At 42.5% G+C, this 15,000-nt stretch overlaps 1 protein-coding gene across 22 annotated transcripts in view; it reads left to right on the top strand.

The window, feature by feature from the left end:
* The window catches only part of LOC135114692 (heterogeneous nuclear ribonucleoprotein C-like), a 337,990-nt gene that overhangs the window by 303,916 nt on the left and 19,074 nt on the right, over positions 1-15,000 (top strand). For 17 of the 22 annotated variants that reach the window (XM_064030595.1, XM_064030598.1, XM_064030592.1 and 14 more), the window contains one exon: positions 12,491-12,508. The exons of the other annotated variants lie outside the window; for them this stretch is intronic. In XM_064030595.1, the coding sequence (XP_063886665.1) occupies positions 12,491-12,508 (18 nt within the window). The remainder of the gene's footprint in view (positions 1-12,490; positions 12,509-15,000) is intronic. 22 annotated transcript variants of the gene reach the window in all.

The raw sequence follows: 15,000 nt of genomic DNA, 5'->3' as shown, positions 1-15,000 counted from the left end.
ACTGCTCGCATGTCTTTGTGTCAGTCTTACTATAACTATCAACATTCTCTCTCTCTCTCTCTCTCTCTCTCTCTCTCTCTCTCTCTCTCTCTCTCTCTCTCTCTCTCTCTCTCTCTCTCTCTCTCTCTCTCTCTCTCTCTCTCTCTCTCTCGCTGGCAACACTATATGACCTCTCCCCTCCATCAATATTCATACCGACCCATCAGTTCTCTCCGGGCATGTAAATTAATTCCAGGTTGTGGCGTGGCGTGAGGTGTGTCGCCCGAATCTGGTTTGGCCTTTAAATTTGGCGGGCCGGGCGAGGGGCAGGAGTGGTAGGCTGGCTGACGCTCGTGTAGGATTTCTCGCGAAGTGACTGCTCCACTCTGCAACGGGGTAAATTAACAGGTGTCTAGCAGGTGTGGAAGTGCACGTGGAAGGGAAAGGAAGAAGAGGGGAAGTGGCGAGGGTGTGAGAAAGAGAGGGCGCGTGTGAAGGTTGTATACATTAGGGGGGAAGCAAAGTGTGTATATAAAAAAAAATGGGTGTGTGTTGAGAGCTCAGTTTATGTGGTGAGGAAGATGGTGAGTGGGTGGAGAGGGAGAGGATTATGGGAAGGGAAATGACACTCTGAGACCTTTTTTTTTTCCTTGTTTTTCTTTCTTCTGCTACACGAAAAAAAAAAAAACACGAGAATCCACAACCCCCCTCACAACCTTCACTCAAGTTTACCTCAGACTCGAACTTAAAACAAGACCGCCATTGCGTAACCACACGGAGACAGAGAAAAAATGCAGCAGTACTATGAATAACGCTTGAATATCTCATGCATATCTCTTCAGTAAAAGCAGCGAGGAAGAAAGAGAACATGCAAGTGTGCCAGTAGAGTTGTCTTATTTTTAACCCTTTCATTACTACTCGGCAGCTCCTGTTTTAATTACTATTCACTCGGAGACATATTTTCTTGTTTTACTGTACTGGTTAGAAATCGAGAAATCTAATCATTTTTATACCCTTATTTCCTGTAGATGATTATAAAAGATTTCATACATTACTTCTGGTGTTGTGAATTGTTCCATGTATCAGTGAGAGGGTTAAGTCACTTCCCCCTTTTGTTGTGGTTACGTTAAGTTATCTGTAGTCTCTCTTACAGTTTACCAGTCACTACATTCAGTCTATAATGGTGCTAATGGTATGTCCTTCGCCACTCTGGAAAGGACACGTGGATGCTGGCAGGAGAAGGAAGGACTCAGCGGTGATGGGATACACAGGAGGGAGGAACAGTGGAATAGCAGCTGTGTGTGGGAGGTAGACGTGTGGATGGAGGAGGGCTTGTATGAGGGTGGATGATAAAGATTAGTGGGAATGTGGATTGGAGGGAGACGATGTGTGTGTGTGTGTGTGTGTGTGTGTGTGTGTTTGTTGGTGGGAATGTGGATTGGAGGGAGACGGTGTGTGTGTGTATTAGTAGGAATGTGGTTTGGAGGGAGACGGTGTGTGTGTGTGTGTGTGTGTGTGTGTGTGTGTGTGTGTGTGTGTGTGTGTGTGTGTGTGTGTGTGTGTGCACGCGTTTTGGCTTGGATCGCATTCAGCCGATAAAACACTGTGGAAGGTCATAGTCAGCCCTCTCTGCTGACGAAGACCAAGAGAGAGAGAGAGAGAGAGAGAGAGAGAGAGTTGTCAAAAACCAGATATATAATACCTTGTGTGATCTGATTTTTGCGTTGGTGTGTGTGTGTGTGTGTGTGTGTGTGTGTGTGTGTGTGTGTGTGTGTGTGTGTGTGTGTGTGTGTGTGTCAGACACCGGTAATAAGGATGAAGGTGTTGTCGTGGCTGGTTGCCAACACGTGGGTTTATGTCTGTCGCGTAACTTTAGCCCTGAGAGAGAGAGAGAGAGAGAGAGAGAGAGAGAGAGAGAGAGAGAGAGAGAGAGAGAGAGAGAATAATACCTACATAATTTTGACGTCTTGTGAATTATATATTATTTTAATCCTAATTTACGTTTCACTTTAATGTTTTGCTTAGATTTTCCTTATCCTGCATGTTTATTTTTTTCTTTTTACTTTCTTTTTAATTTCTATCAATTTTTCTTTACTTTTCCGTGTTGTGTTTCTTTTCTATTTTTCCTTCCTTATTTTCTTTCCTTTACTCACTTCTTTTATTCCTTCCCTTCCTTTTTTCCCTTCTTCCTACTTTCCTTTTAGCAAGCTGTGACACTTTCTCTCTCTCTCTCTCTCTCTCTCTCTCTCTCTCTCTCTCTCTCTCTCTCTCTCTCTCTCTCTCTCTCTCTCTCTCTCTCTCTCTCTCTCTCTCTCTCTTTGAAGTTTTATTTTTCTCCTATCTTTCTCTTCATCTTTTTCTTGTTCCTCCTCCTCGTCCTCCTCCTCCTCCTCCTCCTCCTCCTGACGTCTGCTAAATTGCCTTTCCGGGGATCATGGGGGTGGGGGGGGGCGTGTGGAAGGATGGGGAGGAGGAAAGGGTCATAGATTTAACTGAATTTAGATCTTTGACCTCGGAGCCGCCTGGTCCTGGGTCATCTGAGAAACTCTCTCTCTCTCTCTCTCTCTCTCTCTCTCTCTCTCTCTCTCTCTCTCTCTCTCTCTCTCTCTCTCTCTCTCTCTCCCCTCAGTCGTTGAATATTGCTGTTATTCTGAAACCTTTTCCTCATTATCTCTCCCTTGCTTCGCCTTCTTGTTATTCTGTATTTATTCCCTTTTCCTCCTCGCCTCTCTCTCCGTCAGCGCCTCCAGAGGGAAGTGGAGACGCACCTGCCGGTCACCTTTAGGATTAGTGCTGCATTAAGATCAGTATTGGGGAAGGTGTGGGAAGGAGGCCAAGTAGAGGGAGGTGTACTGCTGGTGTGTAGAATATAGACTTGCTACTGAGGTTTTTCTTTCTTTTCTTTCTTTTCTTTTCGTCATTCTCTGGCTAACGCTGAAGAAAAGACACATCAGGTATTCATAAGCGTTCTGGTGCCTCGTTTCCATTGCCTTGAACCATCCGGCTGCTATGGTGCTCTCATATTTAATGAAAACCGTGTATATTCGTAGGTTAACAGATTTTTGAAAGATGCCACTCACAGCAAAGAAGTATTCCAGTAGTGAACATTTTCGTGTCTGCTACTTTTTTTTTTTCCGTCATTAAAGTTGTCTGTAGTTATTCTTAGTCTCTCTCTCTCTCTCTCTCTCTCTCTCTCTCTCTCTCTCTCTCTCTCTCTCTCTCTCTCTCTCTCTCTCTCTCTCTCTCTCTCTCTCTCTCTCTCTCCACTGTAAGCTGGCAGTTATTTTTAGCCATTTTTTGCCCTATGCCGGTCCCCCTAACACGTAAAATAAGAAGGAAAAACTTGCTTAGCGTCATTAGCAGGGAGGGGCTAACAGGCTCTTGTGGAAGTGCTTAGGGTTCTCAAGGGTGTTTTCACGCTTCTAGTGACAGTTTCACAAGGATTCTGCGCCATCGATTTGGAAAGACTAGTAAATCTAAATGATATAGTTTAATAAGGATTTTGCACTCCATCGATTAGAAAAAGACTCCTCTGAACCCAATTAATATAGTTTAACAAGGTTTCCACGCCATCGATGAAAAAGATAAAAGAGACAGAGACAAACAGTCATCTCTGTAGTCTTTAAAAATAGCCTTAATGAGAAAATCGCAGGAAAAAGGCCAGTAAAAACACCTTTACTCTCTGGTGGCGCCCTACACCTCACACACTCGGACATAAAAACAGCTCGCCGGTGTCTGTTCCTTACACTCTGCTATCAAGATGTGCACTGTGCTGTAACGCGACGCCTCCCAGTTCCTATTCCTTGCCTTCCCTTCCACCTTTCCCTGCTCTGTTCCTTATACTGTGCAATCACCGCGACGCCTCCCAGTCTCTATACCTTGGCCTCCCTTCCATCTCTTCCTGCTCTGTTCCTTACACACTGCTATCACCGCGACGCCTCCCAGTCTCTATATCTTGCCCTCCCTTCCACCTCTTCCTGCTCTGTTCCTTACACACTGCTATCACCGCGACGCCTCCCAGTCTCCATTCCTTGCCTTTCCTCCCACCTTTCCCTGGTCTGTTGCAGCGCGGCGCCACACTCCGAGGAAAGAGATGTAGATATAGAAAGGTAAATTAGATTAATAGTAAATTCAAGTTCTGTGTCGGTCACTCGCATCCCGAGGCTGAAAGAGGTATTCAGGAAGTAAATTTAATAACGCAGCAAGTGGCCGGTGTAAGTTAAGCTTAGAATACGGAATTATACCCGAAATTCTACCTGTGTATTTTCCAATATGTATAAAACACACTTTATAAGCCAGTGTAAGCCGTCCGGGGTGGGGGATAAGGGGAGGGAAGGGGGATGAGAATGGAGGCTTTAGAAATATGCCCTGCCAGGAGGGATTCTTAATGGTAAAAATTAAAGGTAAAATTCACTGTTTCAATTCCAAAGTGTCTGGGTTTCAAATTCGAGTGTCATGAACCACCACGAAGCAGGAATTGTGGAGTGCCACGCATGATTCATCCGTGAGTCAGTTACTGCTTTGTTTTACAGATTGAGTTAGCTGCGTAGGTGCGAGTAGTTAGTAATTAGATAGGTGTGTAGGTAATCAGTTAGTGGGGTAAATAGATCGTTAGTTTGGCAAGTAGTTAGGTAGGTAATCAGTTATCGGGGTAAATAGATGGTTAGTTTGGCAAGTAGTTAGGTAGGTAATCAGTTTTGTTAGTTAGCATGTTAGTTTTCTATTGGCAGAATAGGTAGAGTCCAGGTTTTAGCAGCAAAAATCGTGGTAGTGATGCACGGAAGACACCAGCCTCGGCACGGATCGCTGGCTCAATGAAACACGATTGAAATGTTCCACTCGTGTGTCCCCGGCCTGACTCAAAGGGATTCGTGTATACGCAGAAGAATTCGAGATCCGATTTTTATTTTTCCTCCTTCATTTATGATTTTTCCCTCCTAGTGTTTTTTTTACAGCATCCGACACAGAATATTCTCTCTCTCTCTCTCTCTCTCTCTCTCTCTCTCTCTCTCTCTCTCTCTCTCTCTCTCTCTCTCTCTCTCTCTCTCTCTCTCTCTCTCTCTCTCTCTCTCTCTCTCTCTCTCTCTCATTTGGAAGGAGCTCTTGTCTGACGGCGAATCTAAAGAAAACGAACAAGGGGACACTAAACTAATCTCTCCATGGCAGGGAGAACGGGGAAGGAGTGGAGTGGGATCCTGCCCGCTCCCTCCCTGCCCCTGTGGGATGTAAGGAGGTTGGTTATAAATAAAGAGTCGGATCAGCGCGGAAGCTCCCGGCATTAAGAGCTAAACCTTTGGGTTCGAACGAAAATGAAAATGTTCGTGGAGAAGCAACCCTGTACGTACATCGGTATCAATTAATCATCGTCGTGAGAAGTCAACTTGATGGGAAGTTTTAATATCGTCTCCTGTGTCCCGAGAAGAGGATCAGCAAGCGCGGGATGGAACAAGATGGAAGGGAAGCGAGAGAGGAGGGAAGGAAAGCAGGGAAGAAGGGACTGGAGGGCTGGAGGGACAATGGGCCAGGGAATAAGGGATTACTGTGCCGGGCCAGGTGGAGGGAACATGTTATCTGCAGCGGAATGGAAAGTCAGAGAAAAAGCTAAATAAATACCGAGCGTGATGAAATCCGTTGGGCTTACGAGGAAGAAAACAGTGAAAAAAATGTAGCGACTGTCACGTTCTCGCAGTTGTATTTATTTTACAGGACACGTTAATGGCGAGTGAAGGTGAAAGAAATAGGCGCTGAGGATTCTATAATTTCCTTCTGGTATGAGAGACACGGTGCGCAACGAAGGATCCACTCATTTGATATTGTACAAAAACATAAAATTAGCTGGGAACGAAAAATGTTGAAGAGAGTAGAACTTACTGGATTGACTGGCGAGGATGCGCTGTACACAGGTCACAGACAGGTGTGTACAAGTAAAGGCGAACTCATAACCTGTTTCCACGAGAGAGACAATAGCAGTTGCTTAACACAGAACATTCAAGAGTGCGTTCAGCTCCTTCGCTTTATGAAAGACATTCTTGTTACGTGAGAGGTGAAGACGTCTCGTGTTTTCAGAGGAAAATAACAAATGATCGTAAATTACAACGCTTTAAAAATCCATTCGTGCTGGAATGGAAATACAAACCAGGGGCAGTAAAGGTAATGGGATAGAAAGTTCTTTTTTCCAGGTCTGCTCAATGCTCTGTGCGGTTGAGTCCATCAAAGGAAATTCATATTAGCTGCCAGTTCGCTTGAAATTAAAATTAATCGTCATATCGTAAAGAATTAACTGACAGTAAATTATAAACTATTTACTAACTACTGTTGCCAGTGATTTGATTGATTCGTCTGACAATTGTTCTTTTTATGTTAGAATATAGCTGAATTGTTGTATGGATGAACAGAGAGAGAGAGAGAGAGAGAGAGAGAGAGAGAGAGAGAGAGAGAGAGAGAGAGAGAGAGAGCAGACAAATAAATTGAAGGCAATGATAAAAATAATAATAAGACATTCGTATAGTGCACACCTCACCCCCTGGTAGTCTTCCCAGGCACTGCTACGCAAACCATATGACTGTACTTTCTTTTCATTATTTTCGTTTGCCTTGGGAAAAAAAAACACTATACTTTTTTTTCAGTTTCATTACAAAAGGCTGGCCAAAGTCTCATTACATGTTTTTGTTCAAGATTAAAAATGTAATCGCTAGGGATGCATTTTTTTCGCATCCGCTCAGCATTTTTTTCTTTTTTCTTCAACAGACACTAAAAAAATTGTTATGCTGCATAATTTTCAAACAAACGAGGCGTTCATTGTTGGGATTGTTTTCGAAATTATCTGTCCCAATATTGCGAAGCGCCGCTGTCTCTGCTGCTGCTGCTGCTGCTGCTGCTGCTGCTGTGTTGCTGGTGTCTGTCTGGGCTTATTTAGGCATATTCTTGTCATTTGTTGTTGTTGTTGTTGTTGTTGTTGTTGTTGATCTTCTTCTTCTTCTTCTTCTTCTTCTTCTTCTTCTTCTTCTTCTTCTTCTTCTTCTTCTTTTCATCATCATCATCATCATCATCATCTTCTTCTTCTTCTTCTTCTTCTTCTTCTTCTTCTTCTTCTTCTTCTTCTTCTTCTTCTTCTTCTTCTTCTTCTTCTTCTTCTTCTTCTTCTTCTTCTTCTTCTTCTTCTTCTTCTTCTTCTTCTTCTTCTTCTTCTTCTTCTTCTTCTTCTTCTTCTTCTTCTTCTTCTTCTTCTTCTTCTTCTTCTTCTTCTTCTTCTTCTTCTTCTTCTTCTTCTTCTTCTTCTTCTTCTTCTTCTTCTTCTTCTTCTTCTTCTTCTTCTTCTTCTTCTTCTTCTTCTTCTTCTTCTTCTTCTTCTCCATCACTGTTACCGTCCCTGTTGTTGTAATAGTTGCTTTCTTTCTCTGTTATTATTGTTGCTGTTGTTGTTGTTGTTGTTGTTGGCCCTTTGAGCAGCACCATTATAGAGCATCACTAATTACCACTCAATAGTCCAACTTTTCCTCAGTGTTTTTTTTTTTTCTTTTTTTCTTTTCTTTTTTGCAGTGCCCGCTCAAACATGTATTTTTCTCCCTTTCGTGTGTTGTCACGTAAGGACCGGATCGCCACCACCACCACCATCACCACCACCACCACCACCACCACTACCACCACTTTCACAACCACCGCTCTCACCATCACTACTTTCATGACCACCACCATCACTACCGCCACCACTACCACTACCACTGCCATCACCACCATAATCACCACCACCACCACCACCATCTCTCCTACCACTACCACTACCACTGCCATCACCACCCTAACCAGCACCACCTTCACAACCATTACAATCATCACCGCTACTTTCACAACCACCATCATCACCACCGTCACCACCATCACTGACATCACCACCACAATCACCAAACGCGTCGTATCTCGTCATTCATTCATTATTATTATTATTATTATTATTATTATTATTATTATTATTATTATTATTATTATTATTATTATTATATGCCGAATAGTATTAGTGTTGAAACGGTGCATAATTGAAACAAAATTAAATTCTCTCTCTCTCTCTCTCTCTCTCTCTCTCTCTCTCTCTCTCTCTCTCTCTCTCTCTCTCTCTCTCTCTCTCTCTCTCTCTCTCTCTCTCTCTGACCCTTCCAGCCGTCAACGCCGCGTCTGGTCTGTCTGTTGTAAGGGAAGGGGCGATGACAGTGCTATCCAACCCGCTTTATTAACCTCTTGCTAAAGCTCTGAGGGGAAGGGGAGGCGTGGAAGGAAGGCTGTGGATGGGAGAGTGAGGGTGGATGGGACTCAATGGGACTAAGGGGGAAAATTTTTTGTTTTGTCTTTGTTACCTTTCTTATTTACTTCGATCGTCTGTTGTTGTTTTGTTGTTGTTTTTTTTTTTTTTTTTCTTGGTCTTCCTCTTTCGTAATTATCTTTTTTTTCTTTTTATTTTTTTTTCTCTTTATCTTCGTAGTGTTTTTTTTCTCTCTCTCTCTTTCTCTCCGTTTACTATTCTTAGTTTCATTGTTATTTTTTTTTTTGTTATTTCTGCACCATGTTTGCCTCCATTATTATTTCATTTTCACCTTACTCCAGTTTCGACATCTGAGCTCCTACCTGTCTCTCCCTCTCACTCACTCACTCACTCACTGAATGTTCTACTGTACTCATTCTCTCCCTCTTTCTCTTGTTCATTCACTCGCTCACCCGCTTTCTCATTCACTGTTTCACTCACTAATCTCTCTCTCTCTCTCTCTCTCTCTCTCTCTCTCTCTCTCTCTCTCTCTCTCTCTCTCTCTCTCATAGCATTATCTTCGCCATTACTCACTCTCCCTCTCTCTTCCATCTCCTTCCCCCTACTCCTCCTCCTTCCTCAATGCACGCCACGCCTTTGCCTGCTCATGTGTGTCCTTGTGTCTGTCTGTGTGTTTGTGTGTCTGTCTGTGTATCTGTTGTTCTCTGTTTCACTTACGTTGATATAGAAACATTAGGGAAGTGAAGAATGGAAAAGAGAATGACAGGTTAACTCTCTCTCTCTCTCTCTCTCTCTCTCTCTCTCTCTCTCTCTCTCTCTCTCTCTCTCTCTCTCTCTCTCTCTCTCTCTCTCTGGTTTGCATTGAGAGGGACGCCGTGTCAACACATTTCCACCTATAAATGTTACTGTAAGGGAAACATAACAGTGTAGAGTGGTATTTCAATGGAGAGTCCATATATTTGTTGCGCCTGTCACCATAATTATGATAACGATGGTAACAGGCATTGTCGAGAACTGATACGTAGACAGATAGGTTTAGAAACACATTTATCCCGTACATACAAACACACTTCACAATTTTCAGTAACAGTTTCCACCTTTCTCGAAATGGTTCACAAAACTACGTTCATCTCCCAAATCTTTCTCTCCTCTTTCATCCTCCTCTCCCTCTTCCTCTTTTGCTTCGCCTCCTGTTAACAATTCGCCACTAAGTTCCTCGCAAAGGCAGGCCGCCGCTCAAAATTCTGATTAATACGACGGTTAGGTCCGGTAACGGTTTCAACGGCTTTTAACTTTTTTTTTTTTTTTTTTTTTATTCCAGTCCGTCGCGACGAGATATTTCGCAAGTGTTATTGACAAAGTGATGATTTAACGTTCACTTAACATATAGTCTCTCTCTCTCTCTCTCTCTCTCTCTCTCTCTCTCTCTCTCTCTCTCTCTCTCTCTCTCTCTCTCTCTCTCTCTCTCTCTCTCTCTCTCTCTCTCCTTCGCTGATTCACCATCCACTTACCGAGAGCACAGAGGAAGATGCAGTGAAAGTATAGTGAGTTGGCATCATTACCTCATTATTAGATTAACTCGAGTATTATTAATTTATGGAGTTGATGCTTTCCTCTTTTTTTTTATCAAAGGAATGAATAAAAAGTGAGGGTACAGTTTTTTTTTTATCGCGGATCTCTTTTCATTTCTTTTTTTACATTCTCTCTCTCTCTCTCTCTCTCTCTCTCTCTCTCTCTCTCTCTCTCTCTCTCTCTCTCTCTCTCTCTCTCTCTCTCTCTCCTGCTCCTGAGTTCATCCTACCCTACTCATTTCTCTCCTTCTTCACCACTTCATCACTTTCCATCACTCCCCACTCATTCATCTCGCCCTCCCTCCCTCCCTCCCTCCCCTCTCACCTTCCCTCCTTCCTCCCTCCATCCCTCCCGCCTTTACTAAATACATAATGTTGCAGTATTCTGGCAGCTGAAACCAGAGAGAGAGAGACAGAGAAAGAGAGAGAGAGAGAGAGAGAGAGAGAGAGAGAGAGAGAGAGTAAATGAGTTAGGTTTGTGTATATAATCATTATCTCTCTCTCTCTCTCTCTCTCTCTCTCTCTCTCTCTCTCTCTCTCTCTCTCTCTCTCTCTCTCTCTCTCTCTCTCTCTCTCTCTCTCTCTCTCTCTGTCTCTCTCTCTCCTTCCACACCTACAAACTTGTTCACCAGCGTTAGTTTTCATTTGTTGGTGTCTTGTTTCGAAGAAGGAGGAGAAGGAAAAACAAGAAAGAGAGCGGAGAAGCAGGAGGAGGAATGGAGGAAAATATGCTAAGAATAACATTGAGAATAATAAAGAAATTGATGAGATAATATTTTTTTTCATTCATTGTGTGTGTGTGTGTGTGTGTGTGTGTATCTGTCTGTCTGTAAAAGGAAGCTCTCGTTCTTGGCTTTTGACTTAAGATTTCCATGCACTCGAAACTCCTTAGGTAATGGCAGAGGTTAATGATAAGTAGACCGTAAGTTTGGGTGAAGATACGATGCCAGTGCGACTCATTGGTACACGAGAAGGTAAGTTTATCACGACCTTGCGAACCGTCGACTTGAGCACACCAGGAAGACGACAGAAAACGGAGAAAGGGTGTTTGCTAAAGCGATTGAGGATGAGGGTGAAGAACATGAAGAAGGGCGTTTACCAAAGTGCCTGAAGTTAAAGATAAGTAGCTAAGTAAATGTGGAGAAATGTTTAAGTGACTCCAAAGATGATAAGTAGCCAGTATAGAAAACACGTAAATGAGGAAGGATATTAATTTTACTTAAATGAGTGCAAAAATAAAAAGATAAGTAATTAATATGTAGAAAACTGAAAATATGCTAATTACGGTAAATATAATAAGAAAAGTAGCCAGAAAAAGTGAACGTAAAAATATCTTAACTGAAATCATTCTGAAAATAAGAAGATACATAGTTAAGACAACAGAATGAAAGAAAAAATGTGTATTATTATTATCTGGTAAGTATTTATATTCATGAAGTACAATAATTTAAGGAAAACGTACGATTTTTTTCAGTGGTCTGCGTTTAACTCTGTATGGATAGTGTCATCATGCCTAGATGTTTTATTTGTGTTACTGGTTGTTGTGTTTCAGCTCAGGACTCACTGGGGGAGGCTGGGAACATGTGGCGATGCTTTGGTAATCCTTCATTTATTTTAAGTGTTAGCATTATATTAATTATATTTATTAATTTTCAGATATGTTATAATTAAATTGAACCCCGTTTCCCCCTCCCTCCCTCCCTCCACCCCTCCCCAGTCTCTCTCTCTCTCTCTCTCTCTCTCTCTCTCTCTCTCTCTCTCTCTCTCTCTCTCTCTCTCTCTCTCTCTCTCTCTCTCTCTCTCTCTCTCTCTCTCTCTGATTTTTGCCTTTTATCCATTCTCACTTTTCATTAGCAAGTCCTTTTGACTTGAATGCTTTTTGAATTCTGGTCACTTAATATCTGTTTTTATTTCTTTCACCACTTTTCTTTTTTAATCCAGAAAATTATTTATGCCAAAGTGCAATCTACACCTGTTTATGTTCTCTTCTGTTTTATTAACACCTTTCTTTATTTTTTTATTATATATTCATTTCTTGTTTCATTGCCGTGTCTGGAAACAACATCTTCCCTCTCTCTCTCTCTCTCTCTCTCTCTCTCTCTCTCTCTCTCTCTCTCTCTCTCTCTCTCTCTCTCTCTCTCTCTCTCTCTGAAAAGTAGTATTGTTTTTCTTCCTTTCTTTCTTTCCTTCTTTCTTTCTTTCTTCATCATCCTTCCCGTCTCCACCTCATTTCACTTCATAAACGTAACATTTTCGTTGTCATTCGCTTCTCTTTATTTTTTCCTTAATCTCTGCCACAAACCACCGTCAGCTTAACCATTTCCTTCATCCCGCCTTGTCACTCCTTTTCTTGCTCCTAATCTCGTCCACTGTCCTAAGTCTTGTAAATCTCTCTCTCTCTCTCTCTCTCTCTCTCTCTCTCTCTCTCTCTCTCTCTCTCTCTCTCTCTCTCTCTCTCTCTCTCTCTCTCTCTCTCTCTCTCTCTCTCTCTCGTCATCTGCTTATCTCTCCCTAATTTTACTAACTCATTAACTTGTCTCCAGCTCTTGCCAGCAGTCCCAAAGTCCCCCTATTTTTCATTATCTCCCCTCCCTCCCTCCCTCCCTCCCTCCCTCCCTCTTCCCCCAACCTTTTTTATGTTGCAAATGATAATTGTGACTAAGTTGCCTCTTCTTTCGTGTTGCAGGGAGCAGTTCTACGACAGGTGAGGCAGACTGGAGGGTTTCTGGGCGTCTCTCCTTTCTAAGTTTGTATCTAAGTTTTAACCTTTTAGTTTACACCTCCACCTCCATCACGTTTTCTTTCGTTTTTTCTTTTTTTTTTTCTTTTTATAGCCTCTTACGTTAGTTTTCGCGCGCCTTGTGTTGTGTTCCGACAGGTCTGTTATGGTATTGTTGTTACGTGTGTGTGTGTGTGTGTGTGTGTGGGTGGGTGTCCAGTGGTCGTTAGGAAGCTTGGAAAGTGTCTAGAGGCTTCATGGTTATGTGGGAGGCTTCACTGGGAGGTGTTCAGGTGTTTTTTTTTTTTTTGAGTCATGGGTTGAGAGAAAGCAAAACACCATCATGACTTTTGAATTCGGAGTGTGTGTGTGTGTGTGTGTGTGTGTGTGTGTGTGTGTGTGTGTGTGTGTGTGTGTGTCCGGCGGTGCTTCGGTCAATGGTTACTTTTGCTATTGCTCAGGACACACCGACTGGAGAGAAGACTTGGACCTTTGTTGCTGTCTCTCCTCCCCCTTTCCTTCATGGGTGTAAGTTGAGTCACTCCGAGGAAGCCGCCACTGGGAACCCATTATAAGTTGTCCTGGAGTTAATTCATCTATGGTGTTTGTGATGTCCGTTACTGACTGCTTTAATGAATGCCCCCGCCTCAGAATAAGTCGATGAATGTAGGTAACTTTTCAACTACATAAAAGGACCTCTCTCTCTCTCTCTCTCTCTCTCTCTCTCTCTCTCTCTCTCTCTCTCTCTCTCTCTCTCTCTTGGCGGTACAGTTCTCTCGACGGATTCCATAACATTTTTGAAAGACTGCCTCATGAAGCATCGAAGCGTCACATGCGTTACAGATCATCAGTCTATCTCCAGTAACTCCCGGCCTTCAGTGCCACGCTCCGCTACTGTGTCTTCTAACACCCTTATACGAACTAACTTTTTTCTCCACGACTGAATTTTTATATTTTTTTATTTCATAATATTCTTCCCTCTTGAACCCCTTCACAGCTATTTGGTACATCTTACCTTAATTGCTAATCACTTTGAGACATCTTTACTTGCTCTACAGCCACATCCAATCGTTACACTTACTACAGATTGCAAAATCCATTCCTTTTACTCCGCCCCTTCTCTTTTGTAGATGCTTATAAAGATTTCATGCATTACTTCTGGCGCTGTTAACTCTTTTTATATCACAGTGAAAGGGAGATGAAGAGGCAAACTCGCCTTGACCAAAACAAAGTGGCAAAGGGGCCTAAAAGCAGGATCTTATTACGACACAAGGGTTGACTATCTCTCTCTCTCTCTCTCTCTCTCTCTCTCTCTCTCTCTCTCTCTCTCTCTCTCTCTCTCTCTCTCTCTCTCTCTCTCTCTCTCTCTCTCTCTCTCTCTCTCTCTCTCTCTCTCTCTCTCTCACCACCCTCCCTTCCCCCTTGCCTTTATCTCATCTTGTCTCATATTACCACACTCCACCACCTCCTCCTCCTCCTCCTCCTCCTCCTCCTCCTCCTCCTCCTCCTCCTCCTCCTCCTCCTCCTCCTCCTCCATAGCCTGAATTAATATCGGTTCAGGAGACACGGCTGAAAATGAGTCTCCACAACGTATTCAGAAGGCAAAGTTATCATATTATGCTGTCGTGTGCTTTTTTTCCCCCCTTTTATTTTTTGGTCCATGAGGGAAAGTTTTTAATTGCTGCTGGAGGCTTCGAAGAGGGAGGCAGTGAGTGAGCTTTGAAGGTCTGACCGGGAGGCTGTTGAAATATTACTCTGATGAGGTGGTGGTGGTGGTGGTGGTGGAGAGAGAGAGAGAGAGAGAGAGAGAGAGAGAGAGAGAGAGAGAGAGAGAGAGAGAGAGAGAGAGAGAGAGAGAAATATTTATTCATCACTACAATTGCGTAAGTAAATATTAGATGAATTTATGTAACATGATTTTCAGTTCTTCGTTAACCTTTTAAAAGCAAAACTGTTCAGAGAGAGAGAGAGAGAGAGAGAGAGAGAGAGAGAGAGAGAGAGAGAGAGAGAGAGAGAGAGAAGTATAAGGTCTAATACTAGCAGTTGGTAATTGTGATAATGTAAGGAAAGAATGAAAAAGAAAAATAGATCCTTGACTGAGACTAACCCATTCACTGCCAAAAATCAACATTCAAGCTTTGTTCAGTCACCAAGTGTTAGTTAGAGTAGACTAAATAAATATCTATAGTGAATGACTAATTGAGATCATTGTTAAATCATTCATTACAAAAAAGAGCGTCATCCTAGACTCAATAGAATCCTTTGCTGATCTTTAGGATAAAATTATAACGATACTGAAAGAGTTAAAGTGGCAGTGAAAATATTTAAACTTACCATTAACAAGGCGGTAGTGATGGTAATGGTAGTAAGTTAACAAGGGAATAGCAGTAGTAGTAGTAGTAGTGATGATAGTGATTAGTAGGTCAAGTATTCTATAAAATGACACGTAACGTAACCAGATTAAAGATAAACACAAG

Source organism: Scylla paramamosain, chromosome 28 (genome assembly GCF_035594125.1).
Source record: "Scylla paramamosain isolate STU-SP2022 chromosome 28, ASM3559412v1, whole genome shotgun sequence".
In the NCBI taxonomy this organism is placed as follows: Eukaryota; Metazoa; Arthropoda; class Malacostraca; order Decapoda; family Portunidae; genus Scylla; species Scylla paramamosain.
Note: the sequence above shows the minus strand (reverse complement) of the source record. Positions and strands in the feature narration are given on the sequence as shown.